Source organism: Ostrea edulis, chromosome 4 (genome assembly GCF_947568905.1).
Source record: "Ostrea edulis chromosome 4, xbOstEdul1.1, whole genome shotgun sequence".
Lineage (NCBI taxonomy): Eukaryota > Metazoa > Mollusca > Bivalvia > Ostreida > Ostreidae > Ostrea > Ostrea edulis.
The window spans coordinates 54,660,021-54,687,946 of record NC_079167.1 but is presented as its reverse complement, the minus strand read 5'-3'; the positions used below and the strand labels follow the sequence as shown (position 1 = coordinate 54,687,946).

The 27,926-nt window shown below is 36.1% G+C and overlaps 1 protein-coding gene across 1 annotated transcript in view; it reads right to left on the bottom strand.

Annotated features, from left to right (window-relative positions):
- Positions 1 to 21,307, bottom strand: part of LOC125669285 (tyrosine-protein kinase Src42A-like) — a 23,491-nt gene extending 2,184 nt beyond the window's left edge. The window contains exons 1-7 of the mRNA XM_048903747.2: positions 19,742 to 21,307; positions 14,259 to 14,380; positions 6,146 to 6,309; positions 2,710 to 2,878; positions 1,386 to 1,544; positions 1,092 to 1,270; positions 1 to 128 (exon numbers count right to left, since the gene is read on the bottom strand). The exon at positions 1 to 128 is cut by the window's left edge and continues 29 nt beyond it. Of these exons, the coding sequence (XP_048759704.1) occupies positions 1 to 128; positions 1,092 to 1,270; positions 1,386 to 1,544; positions 2,710 to 2,878; positions 6,146 to 6,309; positions 14,259 to 14,380; positions 19,742 to 20,160 (1,340 nt within the window). The 5' untranslated portion in view covers positions 20,161 to 21,307. The remainder of the gene's footprint in view (positions 129 to 1,091; positions 1,271 to 1,385; positions 1,545 to 2,709; positions 2,879 to 6,145; positions 6,310 to 14,258; positions 14,381 to 19,741) is intronic.
- Between the last annotated feature and the right edge of the window lie 6,619 nt (positions 21,308 to 27,926).

Genomic DNA, 27,926 nt, shown 5'->3' with positions numbered 1-27,926 from the left:
ATTTCTGTAAGTAGGATTCCAAATGACCAGACATCAGACTTGATGGTAAACCTGTTGTAATTGGCAGCTTCTGGTGCTGTCCACTTAATGGGGAACCTGGCTCCTACCCGGGCTTCATACTCATCCTCCTTTATGGGAACACAACAAAGTTCAGTCTTTCATTAGTAAAGCTACGTAAATGTATTCGTAAACATGTATATGTCAGTCCTGATATCTACACAATTTTCTGCCCCACACATCGTAAAAGCTTGACAATGAATAAGCAATGTCATTTATGTATTTCCACCTTCCCCCAAATTGAAATCCATTTGTAGAAAATGATGACCTTTAAACTATTGACCTAAGATACACTGGGGTCATTCAGTAGTTGTAACTGCTTTAAATATAAAGTTTGGATGACAGTCTGATACAGCACTCAAATTAAGCAAGATGAAATACATTTGTCATTTACTTGAAATTAATACACATCATCTACTCATCAAGATAAACCTATCTATAGTTTGATGACTATCAGATAAAGGTTCGTCAGTTCTAGTTCAGGAAAAATTTTGATGACAGCAGAGAGTAATGCAACTTTTGATCTAGAAATAGATACATGTCACCTATCAGTCATGACCAAACTGCATATGAAGTTGTTTTCAATTAAATAAACAGTTCTCCAATCCTGCAATGTCTTATCTCAGTAAGGTAGAGAGTAAATGGATCTAAAATGAGAATCACATACAGGGTTTTCAAAGGTATCAATCAAATATATTCTAACCCTAGAAAAGTGTGACCTTTAACCTATTGACCTTGAATGCCTGTGGATCTTCTACCCATCAGGATCAACCTGGTTTACAAGGTGATTTAGATGGATTGTATCAAATTTATTTACCTTTCTCTGACCTGCCAATAAAGTTTGATGATCATGCACAAACCAATGTGCATAACAATAATGCCTTTCTTTTATACAGGCATAGTAAATCATCACTACATTTTTTGAAATCCATCCCCCTTCCCATCTTCAACCCCATTCTAATGATTTGCAACAAGCATTACAAAGACCCATTCTCTAACAGATTAAATTTTCAAATTCAAGTTTGCACATTTACCTTAATTACTCTGGCTAATCCAAAGTCGGCTATTTTGACTGTGTTATTGTCCGACACTAGTATATTACGAGCTGCCAGGTCCCTGTGGATGTAGTTCTGTGATTCCAGATAAGCCATACCACTAGCAATCTGTGCAGCCACATCAATCAGCTGAGGCAGCTTCAGAGTTCTACCTTTACCTGTAATATAAAACATTCACATTTTCCGTCACACTTATTTCGTTGTTAGAAATTCTTCTGATATTTTATTTGATATAAATTTTAAGTTTTCCTCATCACACTTGTGCTTACTAACCCTGTAAGTATTCCAGTAAGCTTCCATGCCGCATTAGTTCTGTGATGATGTAGATTGGTTCATCCTGAGTACACACTGCGTACAGTTGTATAAGCTTCGGATGTCTCAGTTTCTTCATTATCTGAGCCTCAGCCAAGAAATCTTTGGGATCCATAGTACCTTATAAGGAATAACATGTGGTCTTATTCACTGATTTTCAGTTCATTAATGGGAGACTGCATTTACCGGTAAGTTAAAAGTGGAAGAGATAAAATATAGTCTAGATCTGGTTCGAGGGTTTTGAACCAATAGCAAAGCTGACAAGATATTCATTGTAAAATCACAAACTTTCATGAGGATTTAATTTTCACTTTTCTCATGGAAACAGTGAACTACCATCAAGAATGATCCCATGAACATAACAATTCTTCAAACCACAAAAAATGACCCCTACTAAAATTTATATTTACCATATTTTCAAACTATCAAATGTCAATAAAGCGAATTGGTTTTAAGAATAAGTGATTTACAGGTTATTAAAATTATAAATAAATAGAAGTAACTTCTGATTTCATTAGAAAATTGTTTTATGAATGAATTAGGAGGCCTACATCCCAAGATGAGCACCTTGTACCTAATGATATTTTGAATGAAGGGTTGATGTAGAAAATTTGGAGAAAGCAACTAAGGGTGATAACTCTGACTTCTTAATTATGACTCCGATTTATCACTGTCTAATATTTCTGAGTAAAAGAAAATCAATTATCAAAACTTGTATTTCAGTATCTTTTAAGAGCAAAAGTTAAGTAATGTATTACATTTCATCTTGAGTCAACAGAGGGATGGACAAACCTGGTAACTTTGCATGGTTACTGTTCCTTTGCATCAGCGAGTGAAAATGCTATTAAAGCTGTGAACAATATTCAGGACACTGAGCTAAATGGTTACTTTGAAGTACAGCCACTTTGGTGGTGATCTGGATTAAATGCTTTGATGTATGATTCATTCTGACAATAACTTGGTTTGGGGGTCTGGTGTATGACCTAATTTTACACTGGCCTGGTTTGAGGGTCTAGTGTATGACCAACTTTGACACTGGTCTGGTTTGAGGATTTGGTGTATGACCTACTTTGACACTGACCTGGTCTGAGGGTCTCGTGTATGACCTACTTTGACACTGACCTGGTTTAAGGGTCTGGTGTACAATCCACTTTGACACTGACCTGTTTTGAAAGTCTGGTGTATAATCCATCTTGATACTGGCCTGGTTTGAGGGTAAATGTATGCTTAATTGTGATGCTGACCTATATTTAAGGTCTGGTGTATAATCCATTTTGACACTGACCTGGTTTGAGAGTCTTGATAGCCACAGGGGTGGTGCTGTTCCACAGACCCTCCCAAACCTCCCCAAACTGACCATGCCCAATGTTCCTAAGCAGTTTGAGGGAGGACTTGGGAATTTCCCACTGATCTTTGGTGTTGTAGGATAATCCAATGGTCTGGGGCTTCTCTATCTGTAAGCAAAACATTCATTGTAATAACACACACATAACTATGGTAGATGGCCATTTCATGTAGCATAACAAATGAGAGACATCAGACACATAAATGTGAGTACTTATAATCCCCGAGGCTCTTTGGAAATGACGCAATGTAAAGCAAGTCTAGAGCATCAGTATGTCAAGTTAAGAAGACTTTATAACTCTTGGTTTTTTTCTATTCTATTCTGTTTCACTGTATTTTCAAGCATCGACATTGGCATATTGATCATTGATCATGTCTAAGTAGGATATTACACAAAATGGACCCTAACAAAAACGAATAAATACAGAATTTCTTGCTTTTTATTTTGATAAATTACATCTCTATGCAGGTCAGTCATACAAAACATCAAAAACCTATCATTAACATGTAGATAGATTTAATTGTGAGTTTAATTTCATGTACTATGTGAGGTGATGAGTGATATCTTGTACCCCCCGAAGTTTAATTTTTTTTTTTGAATGACAGAGTACATATAACTAAATACACTACCACAAGGTGAAAGTTTGGTCACGTCATAATATCCTTCAAGTTCAGAATTACAGATGCACTAAAATATCACCTCACTAAAATTAAATACCTCAATTTTTGGAGAAAATAGTTAAATTTGCATGTCACTAAAATAACCCCTTACATTGTATCCAAAGTTTTCAAGGTTACCATGTTCTCAATATCCCAACTTTTTTGTTCAAATCATTTGTATATAACCAAAATCAGAGTTTTACTTCAACATAACCAGAGTATTCAACATCCTGTGTTATACAGAAAGTTACCTGTACATGTCTATATGCAAGTTTTATGACTTCATTTGCAGCTGCTATTCATTTTGATAGGATGTAGAAATGTTTTCAAAATGTTAATGTTGTGCACAAGAGGATGATCAAAACTGACGTCACAGGCATCGGGACATGACAACAAGATGAGTTGATGAGACCTGTGAGAAGGCCACACTATTGAATAATATCAACTTAACAGAAAATCAATATCTCATCCCTATATATCCTACTAGATCATGTTCCCAATGCTTGCATAAAGTCTTGGAAAAATGTCTCCCTGTTCTAATCTACCTGCATTCTCCCTGTGAACAATCTCGTGAGAAAAAATAGAATCATCATTTTAACTATTTTTCAAATAAGATTATTATCATATAGTAAAAAAAATTGTGATAAATGTACATTACTATATAACTTTCTGTCCATTTCAATATCAATACATCATACCAGTGAACGTAAATTATGGGGACAATTGTAAGTGTCAACACGCAAGTTCCATTGTAAGCCCCAAAGTAAGGAGCTACTCAACAAAAGCACACATTTCCTCTTTACTCCACCTAACCAAAACTACCAAATATCTATTTATTTTTTTGTTCGAACTCTTCTGAGTGTTGATTGTGTGTGTGATTATCAAATTGTCAGTTTCTAGACATTCCAGAGTTTCAGTTCAGCAAGTGCTAATGCGGTTGATAGAAATCAATAGGCTGTTTACGCTGATCTGCAATAGTTTGAATTGTTACAAAGTTCATCAACAGAGACTAGTCACAGGTCTAGGAAGAAGAGTTGACTCACTCCATGGTATTGTCAGCTGGTCTATTACATCATTGCCTGGTCTACCACAATCACCCAGTACTCTACACATTATTCAGGACTGACAATGACATAATTTTGGCTAAATAGGACATCATTTCATGGATATTAAACCACTGATTGCATGATGGATAGATAATATTACTGAAACTGCAAAAAAAGGCATTGTTTTTCTCTTTTTCTCTCTTTTAGGGTACATGCATAGTCCATATATTTCATCAAATGATATGTTTAGTTTGCTTCACTGGATAGTTTAATAGATATTTCATTTAATACAGAAAAGATTGGATAGGCCTGTAAATGTCCTTTCCATATTTTATTACAAAATTTATTTTAAAATGGTCATATTGAAGTCCTTTGAGATATAATACCTTTTAATAGAATTTTTTCATGTTTCAGTTTTCAAACAGTGCAGTTATAACGATTTTCTTCCTTTACTAAAAACTCCTCTGTCAAGTATGAAAGCAAGTTATCAAATTATGACTTTTAAGTGTGATTTTGTTGTCATCACTGGGGATATGACAGAAGCCAGCCTGGAAGGAAAATTCAATGAAGTGCTCACATAGATTTTCCTACAATGCTGCAACCATCATCAACCCCAATGACAAGAAAACATTGTTTACATTACATCAAAACAAACTGAACTGACAGTAGAATATGTTTTTCTGGTCTATAATATATGCATCATGTTACATAATGTGAGAACACTTAATGAGACAGCAAGGACAGGTGTTCATATGAGTTTTTGATTGATTGTTCATGGAAAGTTCGAAGTTTGGGGGGGGGGGGTTTGTTTAGTTGATAATTCACTGAAAAATATTCAAGGAAATTTATTTAGCTTTTATTTTTGTTTGATATTTTTAGATCATTAGGCCCAAGTATTGTGGGCAGTCCTGTGATAGGATACACATCTACACATGATATGAACATGCAATATGAAATGTATCACAATACAGTTTTCATGACTTAAATAATTTGAAAGATTTGTTAGATTTCTGTTGTTTATTTTATAATTTTGTAGTAGTACTAAGTAGTACATTGATTATTATTTCTGAGATAAAAATCTTAAGATCTAATGTACTAAATTGTAGTTCATTACCTGTAAAACAAATAACAAATGAAAATTTGTTTTAAAACACTTCTAAACTTACATCACACTTGGAATCATTCCAAATTATCATTATAACTCGCAACTGTATCATGATATCACACTGACGATATGATATACAAATCATACAGACTCGCAATCATTCCCTTTACCTGTCGTTTTCAATGTTTTGGCAATCAACATGTGGCCTTACAGATCATGATTTGGCATTGTGTCAAGTACTGCCTACACATCATGTATCAGTGACATATACCGTATAAGCAGAATTTTTAGCGAGAATTTAATTTTAGCATTATTAGCGAGAGTGATGAGATTGCTAAAATTGAATATCGCAAACAATTTTTTCCGTATCAGAGGTAACAGTTATCTTCTCTGGAATTTATAGTCACTAAAATTAGCTCTCACTAAATATATATACCCATTTTTATGGAGAAATCGCTAAATTTGTGTCTCGCTTCAAATTCTACTTACACGGTATAAACTAAAAACTATATGCCAGAGTCAAAAGGAAAAAATCTATTGAATGTAAGTATTTTTTTATATCTGACCTGAGTACATGGTTTGCGGAGGTTGACACACAGTCCATCTGCCTCCAGGTTGTAATGGTCTACCAACTCTGATAGGGTGCGGAAGGTCACCCGTCGTGCGATGAAAAACCCTCCCTCATCCAACTGTCGAATTCTGTAATGCTTCACTGTGTCTCCATCTCGAACTGTAAACAGTCAAAATACTTGCATTAGGCCAAATAAAAAATTATGTGTGGTTCCGGTTACCTGACCGTCCCTAGTTTTTACCCCCCGACCTAAACTGTTTTTTTTTTTACTATTTCCAAAATCAGTTACCGTATTTTGCCGAATATAATGCACACTTTTTTCAAGAGTTTCTTTTATAAGAAGGGATGCATAATACATGTATATACCACTATACATATAGGTTTTTGACCCGTTTTCCTTTCAGAGAAGCTTTACTGTAAGTTCATTCATAGCCAATATATAGATACCACTAAAATGCTAAGCTGTAAATACTTACTACAGGCCATCTAAAATTAGACAGAGAGTGACTTAGAACTAAAGAGTGCTTACATAAACAATAGTGTAAATTTCAGGTTGTTTGAAAATACTGAGCAATCACCCTCCTTATTTTTGAAAAAGTTGGATAGATTTAAAAACATGGTAGGGCTTGAAAACAGTATTCTGGTTAAGTATCATTTCCTACTTTCATGTTCAAAAACATGATTTTGACAAATGCACTGATTTTTTTCCTGCATTTATTTTTTTATTTGAAATATATATATATATAAGAATTGTCAAAACTAGGGTATTTTGATAGGTATATATCACACCATATCTAAATGGTACATGCAAAGAAGTGAAAGTCAAATAAAATTGTGTTTCCATCTAAAATCTATCATTAAAAAAATAAAATAAAATCCCTACCTACCTACTCTATTTTTCAAGGGAGTGTAACCAGAACCACACATATTATTTTATTTGGCCTTAAAAATGGAAATCCATGACCCTTTGGATAAGAGTAAGGTCACAATAGAGGTTTAAAATTTTGCATTGAAATTTGTTCAAACCATTAGGCTGTCCTGATATAGTGAATGTTTAATGTCACACCCATGTGTAGGTTTAAGTGAAATCGCCGTTTGTAGTTAAATGATCAATTACAATTAAATTTTTACTTTTGGAGACAAATACATACTATTTATACACGTTATCTGAGATAATCAGTTGAAAATTTCTCTGGGGAACGGTTTAACTCAGAACAATAGAATATTCCAGTAGGTCCACGGGACCAGTGATGTATATATAATTATTATAGTGTGGCTAATAGGCTGACTACCAATTTACAACAGCCTTAATCAGCCATCCAATCATGAGTGCAAACCACAGTCAACAATCAACCCCCAACAAAACCCCAATGCCTAGCTTTAACTTCCTGCTGGAATGTAAACGTTTCAGTCGGGTAGTTTCAACAAAGACATCATCGTGTGAAAAGTAAATTTTGAGACAGATATATACACAATTCTGACTGTCTTAGTATGGCAGATTTTGGAGTCACAATATTTTTGAGTTTTTATATCCAGATTTTGATAAAGAATGTTTGCAAATGTTTAAAACCTTATCAACCATCTTGAGAAATTCAACATCAGAAATGAATATCATCATTTGGTTCACTTCTTAAATCTAAAGTACACAAAACAAACAAAATAGATCAAATGACCCATTTATGCATTTAAAATTGTTGTAATGCTATCATCTACAAAAGTATTAACCTCTTGATTTCATTCCTTGGAAACAACACAAACTAGAAACATTAGCGTTGAGAGATTGCAAACTCATCCATGGCTCTCCAATCTCTTTTTCATTCCCTAATAGCCCCTAAAATTTAATCAGTTCGTGCAAGTATTCAGACATAACCTTTGTGAAATTTAAATGAAATCAAGGTTGTAGTTTTGTTTTTTGCAAATGTTGTTCACATTTAAACACATACATACACACACACATGAACACAAAAAAAACCCCGAAAACACAACCTCCTTGGTACATATACAATTAGAGTCTTTGTTAAAGGCATAGGATAGGGTCTAAGATATTGGTAAAATTTTACATGTTCCAAAAAGGTGACAAAATTAAAGATCATAACTAGAAAATCACAAAAAGTTCTTCAGAATGTTTACAAACACATTGGATATGATAGTAATTACAAAATAATTCCCTGTTCTCAATTGCCTAAACTGGTATCCTGTTGACTTTGCATCTCTTATGTTTGTGTGTAGCAACCAATCAGCGGGGTACCAGTTTAATATACTGTCCTCCAGACAAACATTTTATAATGGACTAAAATGTCAAAATGACTTCAATTTCAAAGCGTTACAGCTATCTAGATAACTCATAATTAATACTACAAATTTGTTTTTTGGAGTTCTTCTTGCAAAATATTGTGATATCATTTTTGAGATAAAAGATAGACCCCTATGCCTTTAATGTCCCTACGCTCTTTATAAACCTCAGAATATGGAATATTAAAAACAAGAGACCCAACAGCTGTTTAACATGTAACAATTAACTAAACAAGATATTAATTATATTTTAGAAATGAGTTGTCTATAGCTTTCCAGATTTCATTTTTTCAAAAGTAAAAGACCATTTAAAAATTTTCTTTATGTAAAAGAGCATTTGTATGACTGTTGTTCCCTTTAGTTTGGTAACTTGTCCAGTGGTCACGGGTTCCACAGTATTGGTAGTGCTCTTCATATCCATACATATAGTATTGTCAAGATGCACCAAAGTAAGAGATGAGGATTTTACTAGATAAAATGCATCATTGCTCTTTTACCAATTCAGTTCTGCCAGTCTGAACTGATACAGGGGTAAGGAATCTCACATTTTGGTGGAGGGCTACATGTTCTTCATAATAATGCATAAAGTATTCATTCCCAATAAACTGAAGTAGAGAATAAGTGCCATCTTGCAGCCTGAACCTTTGGACAAGGAAAAGAATTTCACAATTTTGGTAAACAACATATACTTTTTATAACCATGCACAGCCTACAGTAAAGTCACATTCTAGTACCAGAACCCCTGACCCATAGGTCATAAATTTGCAGTTTTAACAGAGGCATCTTTGCTCATTATAACTTTACAAACAGTTTGTCAACAAGATGTCTCTAAGTAAAAAGAAAAGATTTTTAAAGATTGCATCAGTTTTAACCCCTATCCCTCAAGCTCCAGATGTGCAGTGACCATAAAATTCACAATTTCCCCTTTCCCACAAGATGTTCCATACAAAATTTGACGAAAAAAGGCCATATGGTTTCAGAGAAGTTGATTATGATTAAATGTCAACACCACTGAAATAGGTCACCTGAGTGACCACACAATTAAATGAGTTAGTCTGTGAGCATCTAGTCACCTGAGTGACCACACAATTAAATGAGTTAGTCTGTGAGCATCTAGCTACTGGTTGCTTATTTATCACTGGAATAAAATAAATGACAAAACTATTCAATATGTCTTGGAATAATTTTATTGCATGAATACCTCATAATTCATGACTCAACGTAGATCTCAAGTTTGAAGATATGATGCAACACACTGTGATATCAGACATAAATGGCGTAAACGTCATTTTTAGTATCAAGTTATGCTGGGTTTCATATGTTGCTAGATTCTTTAATGCACATTATCTCTGGATTCCCGACTACATTTTCAACTTGTATACAGTCAAACCTCATTATCTCGAACTCCATGAGACCAAGGAAAAATTTCGAGATATCCGAGGATTTGAGATATTGAGGGTAATATACTTGAAGAATAAGTGGTTGGGATTTCTGAATCACTTTGACATAACCAGATATTGGTGTTCAAGATACCAAAGTTCAACTGTATTTTATAAAGCTTTGCAATTTTGCTAATAAGATTTTTATACGGTAAAGAAGAATTCATTAGTAATTGATTAAATAAATAACCATTTAATGTCAAATTACTTTATATTATTGAGTAAAAAAATAGTTAGTCTTCATTTTTCATACTTTAACCTCATTTGCAATGAGGAACTAGCATCAGTTATCTTATCTTGCACGGATACAGGTCACCACAGGAAAATACAGTCCAACACAAATGTTGCTAAGCATGGCAACAATCGTCCTTTTTTCGATAAAATAGAAGCTTACAGTTTAAAAGAGATTCAGGTGATAATGAGATCAATGGACTAAGTTTTATTTGTGATCACAATTTAACAATATGACCTTAAATATTTACAAAAACAATTACAAATTACAAAAGCACACGGAATTAATATAACCCGAATTTACTAGAGCGTAATTTGGGTAGGGGCACAAATTAATTAATTTGAATACAACAAAACAGGCTGCAAGTAATAAATGGCATGAAGAAAGGTGTTTATAAACATCTTTACTTTTCTGTGCTTGGCAGAATTTGTAAAATGACTGACAGGAAAGACAAGTAAAGTTCTCAAGAGTCACTGCATGGTAACAAAGCAACGCAGAGTCACTGCATGGTAACAAAACAACGCAGAGTCACTGCATGGTAACAAAACGCAGAGTCACTGCATGGTAACAAAACAACACAGAGTCACTGCATGGTAACAAAACAACGCAGAGTCACTGCATGGTAACAAAACAACGCAAAATCACTGCATGGTAACAAAACAATGCAGAATCACTGCATGGTAACAAAACAACGAAGAATCATTGCATGGTAACAAAACAACGAAGAGTAACTGCATGGTAACAAAACAATGCAGAATCACTGCATGGTAACAAAACAACGCAGAATCACTGCATGGTAACAAAACAATGCAGAATCACTGCATGGTAACAAAACAACGCAGAATCACTGCATGGTAACAAAACAACGCAGAATCACTGCATGGTAACAAAACAACGCAGAGTCACTGCATGGTAACAAAACAATGCAGAGTCCCTGCATGGTAACAAAACAACGCAGAATCACTGCATGGTAACAAAACAACGCAGAGTCACTGCATGGTAACAAAACAACGCAGAATCACTGCATGGTAACAAAACAACGCAGAATCACGGCATGGTAACAAAACAATGCAGAATCACTGCATGGTAACAAAACAATGCAGAATCACTGCATGGTAACAAAACAACGCAGAATCACTGCATGGTAACAAAACAACGAAGAATCACTGCATGGTAACAAAACAACGCAGAGTCACTGCATGGTAACAAAACAATGCAGAGTCCCTGCATGGTAACAAAACAACGCAGAATCACTGCATGGTAACAAAACAACGCAGAGTCACTGCATGGTAACAAAACAACGCAGAATCACTGCATGGTAACAAAACAACGCAGAATCACTGCATGGTAACAAAACAACGAAGAATCACTGCATGGTAACAAAACAACGCAGAGTCACTGCATGGTAACAACAACGCAGAATCACTGCATGGTAACAAAACAACGAAGAATCACTGCATGGTAACAAAACAACGAAGAGTCACTGCATGGTAACAAAACAACGCAGACTTGAAAGAAATGTTCCTCGCATTGCAGAGATGATAGGGAAAATGAAGTCTTTTATGAAAAACATTTCAAGACTGCTTTTCTTGAAAAACATTATTTTAGAACATATGAGGACTGTCGTTGTCCAAAATAAAGGATTAAGATGCAGTTAATTGAGTGTTGATTTTAATTCTTACAAAAGCATGTACAACGGCAGTGTTCAAAATTAACCATAGACCAAGTCTATGTCAAATGACACTGGTCTACGCCAATTGTAATTGAGATAGACCAAATTCTCTATGCCGATTTTCTATATTTAAAGCGACCCCTACATGGTCAGTCGACGTCTGATAATTGTTATGAGGAAAGAAGGATATTGTTATGGAAATGGAAAGAAAATATGTTTTCAAAGTACATTTAGAAGTAAATGAAATTTTATTTTTGTGATATATTTTTTTTCAATGTTACGGTCTATGCCAATTCGTAGAGGCCTATGTCATCTTGTTTTGGCATAGACCTGTGGTCTATACCAAGTTTTAAACCAATTTCGAACACTGCAATGGTAGAAAGCAGCTATACGCAAATACATAAAATTGAAACATGAACATGAAAGTATAAATTTAATGCAGCATGGACTGAAATTCAACTCTAATGAAAGAAGTCAATGTGTTATGCATAAAACATACAAAAGACAGCTTTGTCTCTGAACTATTCATTGATTCAATCAAAATTTTAAAAGTTTTACCATCCTTATATAATAATTACATCTATCAGTTTTGAAATATATTTCTAATTCATTTTCAATTCATCTACACATTGATATTTACTAGGAATATGTAACCAAACCAAACGAAAGTTAAAGCAAGTTTAGACTGAAGATCAAAGTAATTACCGTTTACGATGTTTGTTAATATTTTTCTTTGTTAGAAGATTGAAGTTAATGTCATTGACAAATACAGTAGAAAGTCATCATTCACCATAGGTGATCTCATTTAACATGGACATTTACAATGCCAGTTGTTTACACAGGGCAGTTTCTTTAAAAATACTTATATGGCATGTTTCAAATAGGAAAAATCATTAGGGTGCACAGTCATAGTATTAAATGTCAAGGGTTGTTTATCTATTAAGATTTTGGTACTTATATTGATGACAAACAAACAATTTTCAGAATTTTTACTGATACGTAATTATATATCATTTGTGGAATCCAGCAAAATGCATCACGATGTACTAGAATTTTTATTGATTTCTTGATTACCAATATTTGCGCCAAGTTTGATCTCATAGTACATTCATGTAATATAAAAGTCATATATGAAGGAATAGTTGTGGTAAATCATTTTACCATGAATAATCTCCGCTAAATAATCGTGATCTGCACACTACCGCACACACAAAAGGTTCCAAGCTCTAAAAACGGGTTTCTCCTCATTTAATTGCATGAATTCATGATTTTTGCCTCGTTTAATCTGATGGAAAAGCGTGTCCACCTGTTTCTACAACCAGATATGCAACAACAACTCTTCAGCATTTCTCAAACTTGTCTGTATATGACAGCGATTTGTTGCAACGATAATGCGAGAGCTAGTTCCGAAGGGGGCGGGGGTTGGTGGTCACATTTTCCTGTGACGCTATCTAAGGGAAAGATAACAGGTGCTGGTGCCCCATACATTAAAGAGTGAACATTTTTGCCATGTTTTGGTCTGTAAGCATATGTAGCCCCACCCCCAAATAATGAAACAAAAGTTTCGGTATAAATTAGCTAAATGACAATTGATAATACCTGTAAAATGGAATGTGTTTCATGGTAGGGGGAGGGTAGATGAATGTTTTAAAAATACCCCCCCCCCCCCCCCCCCCATCCCAAATCATAAGAGTTATTTCGCTTTGTTTTGTCAAATAAATCAACTCTTGTGAAAATCCATATAAATATCTAATATCTATATGGACATAAAAAAAATTCGTTTAAAAAAATGACAATTTTTAACTAGAGGCCCATGGGCCACATCACTCACCTGAGTCACCTTGGCCCATATCTAAAGATTTTCCATATATATCTGCATGTAAAACTTTGGTCCCTATTGTGACCCCAACCTACTCCCGGGGGTTATGATATTTACAAACTTGAATCTGCACTATGTCAAGAAGCTTTCATGTAAATCTCAGCTTTTCTGGTCCAGTGTTTATTGTAAAGAAGATTTTCCCTATATATTTGTAAGTAAAACTTCGATCCCCTATTGTGGCCCCATCCTAACCCCAGGGGTCATGACTTGAGAAGAATAATTTTAAATGACCACACCCTATTTTTGTGATTATCTCCTCTTTGAAGGGGGCATGGCCCTTTATTTGAACAAACTTGAAAGCCCTTTACCCAAGGATGCTTTGTGCTAAGTTTGGTTGAAATTGGCCCAGTGGTTCTGGAGAAGATAAAAATGTGAAAAGTTTACACAGACGACAGACAACAGTCAAATTTTGATCAGAAAAGCTCACTTGAGCCTTCTGCTCAGGTGAGCTAAAATTTGACCAGAAGGTAGGCGGAGAAACAATACTATTGCTCACAGTTCTTTCTGTTTTAAAATTCAACATAAACACTGTCAGGGGAGGCAGTGTATCACAATCCATACCAATATAACAACATCATACTAAATTTTACCTACCTGACAAAGAATAGTCATTGCGCCTGCTCTCGCTGTCCCTAATCAAAAAAGCTCCATGTTCATTCTCTGGGGATAGCAATTTCTTCTCAGCTTCTACTCGCTTAATTTTTCCAAAATACCACCTGTAACAAATTACATGCAAGTTAAAATAAGAATTCCATAGGTTTCAAAAGAAAATCTTTAAAAACCAACGCTGACAATTTACAGTCTGACATCTGTTCATTTATTGGTACCTAGTGATAGTACATGCATATACATACATAAATACATGTATATATATAAAACTGATTGAGTCAGAAAGGGCTCCACAGAGAACTTAAACGTGTACAAAAACGAATGACATAAAATTCATTTGTCTGTGATGATAGAGGAGTGATTATGTTCTTTTCCCAAATCTGCATTTCCAAGTTCAACTGCAGGATCAACTGCCTTGGTGTAAAATACAAATTAAAGTTTAAAGTGTAGTAAATTTAATTCACTAATTGGAAGGTCTGTTGACCTCATGACAAAAATGTCTGTACATTGTATATCAGTGCTCCAAGTTGCGAGTAAAACGGTCGCATTTGCGACCAGAAAATCGATTTTGCGATTAGAGATTATATTTAAGTCGCATTTATGCGAATGGGAAAAAATTGGGCATCCAGTAAAATTTTGTAATCAGGATCGGAAGTCTTAATAAATATTTTTCAGTCTCGGTCAAAACAGCGTTTGAAAGCAATCAAGATGGCAGTAAAACGAGGGTTAAAGCAATTTGAACTTAGTAAAATTTAAAGTAGAAGCCTCGGCCTAGTAATTCAAGAATCACACGGAGAAAGTTCTGCATAAAAGATGACGTAGCTGTGTCTAAAGAAAAATGCAAAAGTATAGGAAGAACCCCAGTCCTAATGGCTGAGGGAATTTTCGTGGTTGATATACAGAGATTGCAAAATGTTTTGCAGAATTTGTGAGGCCAATCAGCCAGCAACGTCCACCATTTCTGGACACCCATTGTACGATTTCACCACGACCTGGTGTGCGTCTTTTAAATGTGAAAGTGTGACTCTTCACGGTAACAGTAAGAGACACGTCTTTGTCCGTGACTGCATTATTAGCAGTAAGTCGAGCGAGGCAACTGCTGCTGCTAATTTTCAGACAATTACAAACTCGGGATGTAGTGTTCTTATTGATGCTGGTACTGATTGTTCAGCAAAAGATCCAACAAAAGTAGAAGCTCTTATTCGCATAAGCAGTGAAGGCCCACTTATTGAAGACTTTAAAGCAAATCCTTGTGTGGAACGCTGGGTTTTCTTCCCCAGAAGCGTACTGTAAAATATACAGGATGGCCCAATGCAATACAACTTTCGCCAGAGTAAATACTTGACTTGTTAGCATCCAGCATGTTTCACAGCACATTTCTATTCAGTTTCAAAATAAAACAAACAAAATGCATACATGGGTGTAGATTTTTTTCTTTAAAGATATTAAAATAAAAAAAAACAACTTGTAGGTCTTATTTACAAAATCTTTTACCATGGCGAGTAGAAATTTTGAACATGGCGACTAGAAATTTGAAAATGGCGACCAAAAATATTTATAGGTCGCCATTTTGCGACCTGATAGCAGATGTGACTTGGAGCACTGTTATATGTTTACTTTTAATGATAAAATAAGAAAGCTTTTTATTCAAAAGTGTTCATAATAGCAAGTTATAACAAGAGGTACTGTGAGCAATGCTCACTAAGAATACCACCCGCTTACCCCAATCTCCCAAAGGGTGTTGTTAATAGGTATAAATTACCGCTTTCCCGAGTGTAAAAATATGGTATACCTTTGTAGAAGAAAATGGAAGATATAGTCCGAACACAAATCCATGGTATAAACCTATAATTTTGACCTTCATATCAAAGGCCAAGGTCATAAAGAGGTCATGAATGTACATGACACAGTCTCATGGTGATACACCCATGTCATATGGTATGACTATGTCAAAACCCTATAATCAATTTTAACTTGAGGTCAAAGTTCAAGGTCATATAGAGGTCATGAAGGTACCCGACATATCGTCTCATGGTGATACACTCATGTGTCAAATATGGTATGCCTATGTCAAAGAACAAAAAAGTCATGGCCCTAACACGAACCCATTGTAAAAACCTTTAATTTTGACCTTGAGGTCAAGGTCATATGGAGGTCATGAAGGTAACTGACACATCGTCTCATGGTGATCCACCTGTGTGCCAAATATGGTATGCCTATGTCAAAGAACAAAGAAGTTAAGGCCCGGACACGAATCTGCAGACAGACAGTTGGACAGACAGACAGAGTGATTCCTATATACCCCCTCCCCCGAACTTTGTTGTTCGGGGGGGGGGGGGGGGGTATAATTAAAGAGATGATAGATAAATAGATACACAGATGTCCATAATCTATCAAAGGTGTCTTCCTTACCGTCAAATATAAGATGTTAAGTTGAAACTTTTCAAGGTACGGTGTAACAAATGAAAATGTACTAAACTTGGAATGAAGTTCTCTGCTTTGACCTCATGACCCCAAAAGAAGTTTCTTCAATCATTAACTATCTTTATAAAGGTCTAATATGTTGAAAACCTTTCAACTTACTAGGTCACAATATTTAGATTAAAGGTCTGTTGTCACCATGACCTTTGACTCCAAATCTATAAGAGTCTTCCTTTACTGGTCAACTATCTTTGTATAAACTATGAAAGATTAGAGGGTCATGCGGTTCCTATAGGACTTCTACATTTTCAGTGCAGGGCCCTAATTAATTACTGAATATAGACCGTCTTCAGCTGGGAGAACACAGGGTTTATTTGAATATACATACTTATTTTGATACAACTGCCTCAATATGAATCTGAATCGTGCTATTCTAAATCATGAAAATAAGTCTCTTCATTTTTTAATCCCCACATCAGACCATTTTGTTTTGATCACCATTAAACAATGGCAGCATTATGATCTGCTATCTGAGTGGCCAAACATTTTGTCAAAAGTTTAAGAACCATGGACTTCTTTATCAGCATAAAATAAATATCCTATTACATTTCCCCATGTACTCTAGAACAATAGATATAAAAGATGGGAAGACCAACGTCCTCACAATCAGTCCAAATTGCATGGTATGTAAATAACCACCGTCGCTAGCCACGGTTACCGAGCCCAATAGTACCTACCCTACCTTAAACATATAATGATATTGTAAACAAAGACTATAGATGTGGCTTGCGATGATGATAAATAACAGGACTTAGACTACCCATTGATTTTTGCAACTTTTTAGAAACATTTTGATAGAAAATATGTCATTCAGACTCATTGTTTTGATTGCATATTATCAGTGATATGTACATGAATGACCTGAGATTGACACAGGTCAATAAGGTATACACAAGATTATCACCCTGTGGTTGTTGCTTGGGGGTAACTAAACAATAATTGATTTCACACTTCATTGCTGTTTCAATTATCTACATAATTTTTGTGAAAACTACTTGAGATAAAGAGAGTTTAGTTGAACTAGTAGTAAAAGTTTGCTGACTATTGTGATATGTAATTATACTTTGAGGTCAGTGCAGTTTTGCTGCCCAACATGAATATCAAACGACCATGGACTCAAAGAAGCAGTGATTCATATTGGAACTCTAATTGATAGGACAGGGGGCCTAGTATGAAAGTTTTTTGGAGGCCAGTAGTATTTTAATATGAAGTAAACCAACAGAATGAAAATAACAAAAATATAAAATATTGACTTTTATATAAGATAAATTTCTTATCTTAAATTCTAAATATCTTTTAACAGGGCCGTCAATCTTTGGAATTGGGTCCGATAAATGGACCCTTCCTAATTGGGAAAACCCCCAAAATTCCCAATTTACTTATCTAGAAATTCCCAATATCACAAACTGTTACATTGTGTGTATAAAAAAATTAAATCGTGTTAGTTTCGTTTTTACTTATAATTTCTCGCGCATTTTTGACAAGGCCCGAAAAGTTGCGCAAGATACCTCTAGTCTCTTTATAGATTGGCAGCCAGGTGATCAATTGAAAAATAAAACCTAATTGAACTTACTCTATTGTTTTTGTCTTAACCTTAGAACAATTAATTTATGTTTTAATAGTTTTTTAAAATCATTGTATGAAAGTAAAATTTCCCAATTTGACCCAAAACGTCGATAATTTTCCCAATCTAATGAGACCCGGACCCTGTACCAAAAAAGACAGTGACAACCCTGTTCAATCTGATTATTTTCCCAAACATTGAAAGAATCATATTTCATATGATAGATACCATTTTCATTGATCCGGGGGTGGTGAATCAATATATTGATATGCTTCTACAGTGTGCGAAACTAACTTTAAAATCCTATAGACTTTCGGTCCATAGTCATTTCATTTCCTATAGACCACAACAAATTCCTATAGACCGAAATTTAACATGCAGTATTCATTGTTATTAAAAAATAAATAATAGACACAAATTCGATTTGGTAATTCGTTGATAGTTTGATTATATTCTTTTTCAATTTCATGCACAAGCTTTTCAATTAGAATTTCGTTTTCTTTTTTCATTTTGTTCCAGCTCAGTTTCACTGTCTGATTCTTCATCTAAGTCACTTCTACTACATTTCATTTTCTCATAATTTTCTGTGACTTTGGCCTTGCTGGAACTTGTTGTACTGACCGCCTTCCGTTTGATTCCAGGTTCCAAGGCGTGCATCTTCCACATATTTTTAATCGTTCAAAAAAGGACTTTCCAAATTTGCACGAAAATGACGTACATTGTAGTAAATATCAAATTGATCCCCTCCCCCCCCAAACGTTGAAAATGGAATAATCTGATTCGAGTGATTTGTAATTACCTTGTGGAACATTTTATTACAGCTAAGGGGTGAACAGAAACATAAGCATAATACATATAAACTGGTCCTGCTTCTCACATATGTTTAATAAGTGGCGGGAAACCACTTTTTTATTTAGAATTCTTATCGACAAGTCGGTCTATAGCTATTTCGATTGTTAAAGACCGACTCGATTTTCTATAGACATCGGTCCATGGTTAATTTCGCATACTGCTTCTATAAAACTTTCAAATGACACACAATACAGTGTTACGATGATATGAAGTGATCAGTCCAGTTAGAAACTTCAGCTCTTTTAAGATCTGGATTGGAGTCCAATTAATCCTTCATTAAAGATGTTAGGCAGGGGAAAAAAACACTAATCGAGTCTGAGGGTACTTTGTTGGAAAACAAAATAAGACAGTGGTGTGTGACCTATGTTCAAAGATTGATGCAATATCAAGAGACACAACTAAATTTGATGTTGCATCTAAACAGAACGTAACAAAATAACTTTGAATAGCCATTTACTGATGCAAATCTGAATCACTGGTTTGAAAGAATTAACATAAGAATCTTTCCTTACAAATTTTACTGCTAACAATGTTATACCATGCATATTTACCATTTCTGAGTAATACTTACGGTTCCGATTCTAAGCTCTTCAGTTTGGCTACATAGTTGGATGGAATATAGCCCTCATTTTTAGTTGCCCTTGACCTAGCAAGCCACCAGTCACCCTGAGTGTCATTAATGATCTCCAAATGTTCCCCTTTACGAAAACTGAGATCTTCGTCAGTCCTAGCATCATAGTCATACAGAGCCACAAATGTTTTGACAGTGGTGGGGGTAGACTCTGGTACCGGGCCGGGCTGTGGAGGAACTGCCAATGGATTTATCACGGGGCTGGCCGGCTGTGGTGGTGTCGTTATTGTTACTTGACTCGGAGAAACGATTGCTCCATTTGGTTCAGCCTGTTTAAGTTGAGGAGGCTGGGCATGCAAGGCAGGCTGAGCGGCCGAATTGTTGAGATTAGAGTTATCTGGGCATAAACAGTTCCCCATAGTTAATCAGTATCATATATTCATAGTTATGATTCTGTCACATTACAAATACACGATGCAATTTATCCATTTTTATACATTTAGGGAATTTCGGAAGTCTCAGGGTAATTATCCGACATGATGGAGACGAACAACAATGTAAAACTAAAAGACATTCCGCGATAAAATATTTGTTTATTTTTCAACTGTGAACTATCATTTTAAATGATAAAAAACTTTAAGTACAAATAATATTTTATATTCTATAACATTACAAAGTACTTCTTTCTGTATTTTTTCATTGTTATATAACAGATATATTTTTATGCGCGTACGAACTATTTTTCACGATGCCCCTCAAGTCCTGTTGAGAAGCTATTATTCATTGGTTCACTCATATCTGACACAGCTAATCAAAACGCACGTTTTAAAGTTAGAAAAATGTGATTCATAATTTCCATTCGCAACTCCTTTGGTCTTTCCAACATGCGGAAAAACAACCTCGTTTAAGAATAAAAGATATTAAGATTTAACCCCCCCCCCTTATCGAATTAAAATACAACCATTATCTTTTTTTAAGATTGATATTTACAGTTACGATGAGATCTCCCTACACTTAATTTTTAACCATGTTAATGATTACTAATTAGTTGGTAGCATCCAATTTGTTCAAAATTTGTACATCCGGTGAACATAATAGATCTATTACATCCGAGCTTGCTAGAAAGACCCGAAAACTTGCGATTTCCTTTCCCCCTCCACTCCTTATCATTAGCGATTGGGGGACCCTATCACGAGTGATCAATGAGTAGCGGGGCGGAGACCAGACTAGCCTCTCATGAGCATATTTCGTCTATTCACAGTATTTCAATTTAGATCTACATGTAACTTTCATTCCTTTTGAATTTCACTGATAGTTTAGAGCATGGGCGGATCCAGGAATTGCGGTGGGGGGCACTTTATGAGGCAGGGGGTCTGGGGGCCGCATTGAGGCCCCCAGTGGGTCCAGGGCGAAGCCCTGGTGGGGGCCCAGGGCCGGGGGCGAAGCTCCTGGATTTTACAGATTTTATAGGGCTTGAAATATGTCATTTGTACTATTTTCTATCATCTTTAATAAGGTGAAATTAATAAAATGACGCAAATTTTAAGGGTTTTAGGGGAAAAAAAAAAAAAGTCCTCCCAATAAAGTAATTCAAGAAATCAAAAGATTTTGTCATTTATTTCTCCGGGAGTGGAAGAAATTATTGCTTCTTTTATCGTTGAGAACATTTTTCTAAACAAGATACCACGATTTACCTTATATTTGAAAATTTTAGGGGGGGGGGCGCCGGGTGCCCCCCCCCCCCCCTTTAAATCCGTCACTGGTTTAGAGTACCCAGTTCAGTAAGCAAAATTGCCAAGCCCTGATGATAAAACCATTATTCATATAATTGACTAAACCAATATTACTATCTGGGGTTATTTCATTCCAATTTCTAAAAAAATCTACTAATTCTAGCGGTACCATAGGCAAAATTTATTTAAACCTACTGTGATTTAAGTTTTGCAAACTACATATCGTGTACATAAATCTGCAAATGATTTTGCTGCACTGTCTGAATGTTGGGAAGATTCTTCCTTCACTTTCATATATCTTAAACATAAACTACATATGTAGAGTTTAATACTAGTACTGGTAAAGGCTTGCAAAATTTTGGTCCATCATTGTTTGATGCGTACCATAGGCAAATTTTACATGTGTATCGCCTGAGTTCGGAATATAGTATTTAAGTAAATATTCTTTAATAGTAAATTCGAACCCAAGCACCATGATGTGTTGTGATGTGTACCGGGAATCAAAATTACTTTTTTAACAAAACGATTCATCGTAGTTTGGTTCTAGGCCTATAGACTCTTTTATCACCAATATTGATTATTAATAATCAATCTAATTAAAATCAGATCCTAGGATACGCTCACAATCGCTAAGTATACGACGCGGGTCTAAGAAGTCTGATTTTAATTAGATTGGATTAATAATACACGTTTAAAAAGTTTATTCAAACATGATATCAAAGAATGGAATTCACACCTTAAATCAAAATCAGATAAAAAATGAGGTTGTTTTTCAACAAAAGTTAGGTTTTGAGAAGTATTTAAGATCAATTCAACACTATGTTAAATGTGTTTAAACTGTACCCCCCCCCCCCCCCCCTCGAGGCCCTTTAATTGGTGAATATATTTTTTCCAAACTGTATGATTCTTATTTTTAAATTGTTGTGTTGGTCGAACTAGGATTGGGGTGGGGGGGGGGGGGGTGGGGGGGGGGGGGGGGGGGGGGGCAAGACAGGACTAGGATTAGTTAAAGGTGTGCAATACACTTATCAGTTACGTCCCTTGTTCGCCATCTTCCGTAGAAAAAAACAACAACCCATATTTGGACTTTGCAATTTTCTCAATCTAATTAAAATTAGATGTTAGATCCGCTCACATACTCGTTTGTGTAGCGAGTATGTGAGTGGATCTAACATCTAATTTTAATTAGATTGCAATTTTCTGATCTGTAACTTTGACATTTGTTATTCTTCCATCTACAATAATGCCGCAGGGTGGGGTGACAATTAACTTGTATGAAAACTTAATAATTGGCTATAATTCACAGTAGTAACCTTTTACATTTGGTAGGGTAATGAAGAAGGAAAACATGGCTATTCACCGGTTGACCTTTGGCTGACCCCGCAAAGGGACGAACTCGCGACGAAATACATCGTCGCAAACAACGGTACGTTCCCTCAAACGTTAATAAACCTCACTGCTACGGCCCTGAGCGTCAAACATAGTTTTAAATTTGTAATACTTCAACAATAGTTGTGGACGTCTCGATATGATTGAAACATTTCGATGAGACGTGAAAAACACGAAAGTATTTATGACTTCTGACGTAGAAACAATTGTGAATCTTTTTTCTATTGCCATTCCTCAGTGTATAATAATATTAATATGAAACAATTCTAATTTGCGAAGGGGATGATGCAGTTGAATAAATATTTTTGTTCCCAGATTTTAAAATTGTGATAAACGTGTTTAATGTAAAAACATCTGAAATTATAATGTAAAATCTGATGGAATTCACGTTCACTTCAATCAAAATGTTAGCAACAATTTTATTTTCTTCTTCTTTTAAAGCCTATGACGAAAAATATGGGTGCGGACCTAAAACTTGCGCACTGCATTTTGACCGATCGCGGAGGGCGCTTGCTTCGCAACCGGGGGCCCCGGGCTCGATTCTCAATCCCGGCACCACATCTCTTAAAGGGAAAGGCACAGGGGCTAAGCCCGTTTTGGGCTCGAACTCTGTGATACCATAAATATAGATATTTATGGTATCACAGAGCTCGGGCCCAAAACGGGCTGATATTTATGGTATCACAGAGTTCGGGCCCAAAACGGGCTTAGCCCCTGTGGGGAAAGGCAACTCTAACCACATTGTTGCTTTTATGAATAAAGTATTACTTACTGATATCGTAAATGACAGTATTTAACAACAAAAATCCTTGCTGAACAATTAAATCAATATTAATATATCATATATTTTAAATTACTCGCCGTTAAGAGAGCGGCCATTGAAGTTGACCGTCGGTTCCGGTTTATTTCATCAGCAGCACTCACTCTGACTAAAGTACAGACCTATAATAAAGGTCCGTGCTTTAGTCTTTGAGAAACAATAGGGAGGTCGAAAGCGACCCAATCAGATTAAAACCAGATCTTTGGCCCACTGCGATATTCTGATGTCGATAAAGCATTTGTTTTGAAGTCGGCAAGCAATACGATTTAAAAATTACGCAGATTTAATAATTATGTATATCATTTTATCAGCGGTTCTCATTTTACAGTGGATTTTCAGTATTTAGGCAGATCTACAATTCATTGAAGAATCCTGCTACCCTCAACAAAACTAAATTCCATAGGAATATAGAGACCTCTGAAATTTTGCCTTTTCCCTGTCCGACTTTTAGGCGACTCTTTACTATATATAAATATTTAAGTATATGTATCATACCCGGATCAAGAGGACATGTGTTCTCATCCCCCACGTATACAATATGTTGTGGAGTCGTCAGTATCGGGTATCTTATTTGTACCAGGTCGATTTAGAATGAAACTCTAAACTCTATCAAATCTGGGAAACATTGTTCTTCGATGAAAGGTGAAGATAACGAATAGTGATCAATCTCATAACTCGTATAAGCAATACAAAATAAAGAGTTGGGCAAACACGGACCCCTGGACATATCAGAGGTGGGATCTGTTGCCTAGGAGGAGCAAGCATCCCCTGTCGAACGGTCACATCCGCCGTGAGCACTATATCTTGATCAGGTAAACGGAGTTATCCGTAGTCAAAATCAGTGTGTCAAGAACGACCTAGCAATCGGTATGAAACAAGTCACACAGCATTTGACCCAATGATATGTTGTATTGACAAACTAGATTGTTATAATGACCATAGAATTTACGAAATGCTGATTTTAAACGAGACTGTTGAAACCCCTGCACTATCAACTTGTTTCTCAGTAGCCTACCTTGATTTAAAAACTGATCATACGCAGAACAAGTTCTTGCGTATCGAGTCAGTTGAGAGATATAAACACCATATGCAGGTGATAATGGAATATTGCTACATAAATATGGAAAGTTGACGATGGAGAAGCTGAAATCATTCCATTTATCATAAAGTTGAGTTGTTAGTTTGCCGTTAATATCCATTTTCGATATAAAAAAAAATTTACAACAGCAAATGCACTGAATCATCTAATATATAGATGTTTACTCCTCCTAGGCACCTGATCCCACCTCTGGTATATCCAGGGGACCATGTTTGCTCAACTCTCTGTTTTGTATTGCATATAGGAGTTATGAGACTGATCACTGTTCGTTATCTTCGCCTTTCATATAGCATTTACCTAATAGTACAAATTGTTGCTTTTGAACAGATACTTTCTTCAACAAGAAATAAAGCCACTCCCAGATGACTAAGTACGTCCAGATCCGCCTATCTACAGCATGTTATCACACACTGAAAACAACTGGACAACATATCATTTTGTGGTTTCTTTCCCTACAGTACCTACTGAATCTTATGAAACAAAGGAGCCTGTCCATAAAAAAAAGTCAAAACTTTGTATTGATTCAGAATGAGATGACATTCCGGAATTTCCCAGGAACTTGCAGAATGAAAGGACAGGTATTCAGTCGGGTGACAATTCAGAAAGGCAACTAAACATAGCGTATCCTAGGATCATTCGGGTTGTTATTATCATGGTAACATTGTTACAGGTGCAGTTAAGTTGAACACAATGCCATCAGCTGAAAAGATAAGTTATATTCAGACTCACCCCCTACCAGACTATGTCACCAGCTTATATTCTCATGTGTGAATTCACCTCGGCAGTAAACAGGTATCGGACATCATTTTGCTATTGTTTTGCTGTGAACTTTAATTAGACCTACTGTAAGTTAGTAATGTTTTCATTGATATATTTTTCAGTAAATAATTGTTAAATGAATTGTTAAACCTTTGAATTGTTTGTAATTGACTTCTGCAGGTCACGGGTTATTCTGACCCATGGCACCTAGCACTGGTAAAAAAAAAACAGACCAGAGAGTAGTATCCTATGACAGGTTGTAAGTTGTAAATTAGATTGGTATAACGACCATAGAAATTGCGAAATACTGACTTTGAACGGAACTGATGGTGACTGAGAAAGTTCATTTACAAGCAAAACTAAAAAGTCACATGCAACCGGAATTGGAATTCCCATGGGCACATATTGTGCTCCTTTATGAGCTGACTAGTTTTTTGTATTCTTATGAGACAGTAATTACCGGTATTCAACAGCTTCTTTCCTTGCCTTGATCCCTTAGAATCATGTCCGTAGAGGCGCCTCTGTTGCTCTGACAACCAGTCTTATCCATTCATCTCGGCACTCCGCCCCTCTCAATGCGTCCCTCACCTCCAGGCCCGTCCACTCTGTGATGTTGTTTCCCCATCTCTTTCTTTGTCGACCTCTCTGCCTTTATCCTCGTACTGTGTATTGCAGGACTGTCTTGGTAAGGCCTGATGACCTCGTGACATGTCCATACCATTTCAGTTTGCGTCTTCTAAATGAAGGGAGGAGATCTGTGTATAGACCGATTTCATTCTCAATACGCATCTTTAGTTCCTCGTTGGTGATGTAATCTTTGTGTGAGATGCCAAGGAGTCTTCTAAAGCACCTCATTTCAAATGCTTGAATGAAAGGTGAAGATAACGAACAGTGATCAATCTCATAACTCCTATAAGAAATACAAAACAGAGAGTCGGGCAAACACAGACCCCTGCACACACCAGAGGCGGGATCGGGCCTGGATTTCTCGAACGAAACTTAAAGACCCAAATAAAATACCGTACGGTTTCTTCACGGATCACTGGATGTGGGCGGAGCTCATCTATGGTCATTGTTATTTCCCTGGCCAAGAGATCAGGGTGCTGTGTATACTTTTGATGTACACAGGAAGGGTCCCAAGGCCGTCTGCAGTGTTTCTGTGGTCATAGTGTTTGTATAATGATTGTATCCCTATGGCTAGATGACACAGTCTACACCACCCCTTCTTTCTCTATTTTACCCTCAGTCATTGTCTCAATGAACAATTTCTTTTATGAATATAGAGTTATCATAAATTGATAATATAAATTATTTCAATAAGTTACAAGTTTTAGAAATTAATGGGCAAATTATTGTTTGATTTCTGATTGTGTAATTTATAATATATGTATATAGAGGGGGGGGGGGGAATTACAATTATACAGATGGCTAACAATTTGGGGGTGTTAACTTAAAGTTGGGTCTTCAAGTCGGAACGTGGAGATTTTGCTCAAATTTTGACTGCTCAAATAGAAGAAAACTCAAACTTAACTCAAACTTTGAGATTTTTTTCCCGAGAAATCCAAGCCAGGTGCCTAGGAGGAGTCAGCTTTTAGTGTCCATGATTCACAACCATAGAGGAAGATTGCCATGACTAAGGGTCGCATCAGTCTGATTTTTGTGCTGATAGAGATGTTTTTGTTGGTCCATATTGGCTTCAACTTTGTCATTGCGGTTGTGGTCTGAGCAATTCTGGAGAGAATTTCTGGTCTTGATCCTTCATCTGTGATTGTTGCACCCAAGTATTTGAAGCTGTTGACTGGTTCGAGCTTTTTTATGTTCATCATTATCTCTTTGGCAAAACCGATTGGGTTTTTAGCTATCACTTTGGTCTTTTATGCACTGATCTCCATGTCATATTCTGTGGAGGTGTTCTTCAACCTGTTGATCATATTAACTAGTTCTTACTCCAACTAATCCGTCGATGCCATCGGCAAAACGGAGGTTTGTGATGGTTCTGCCTCCAATAGTGACTGGTCCTTCATGGTCCTCAAGTGCATCAGTCATGATTCTTTCCAGGAAGACGTTGAAGAGCGCGGGAGACAGTAGACAACCCTGGCGCACTCCGACAGATGTTTGGAACCATTCACATATGTTGCTGTTGGAGAAAACCGCACTGGTGGCTTTGTTGTAAAGGCTCTCGATGACTTTGATGAGGGTGGCATGTATGTTGTAGAGTTTCGTTGTCGCCCATAATGCTTCACGGCACACTCGGTCAAAGGCGTTCTTGAAATCTATGAACACGTGGTACAGATTTTATTGGTATTGATTATACTTATTCTTAGATTGAAAATTTGATCTGTTGCACTGCGGCTCGGCCTGAAACCCTCCTGTTCTTGAGCGATG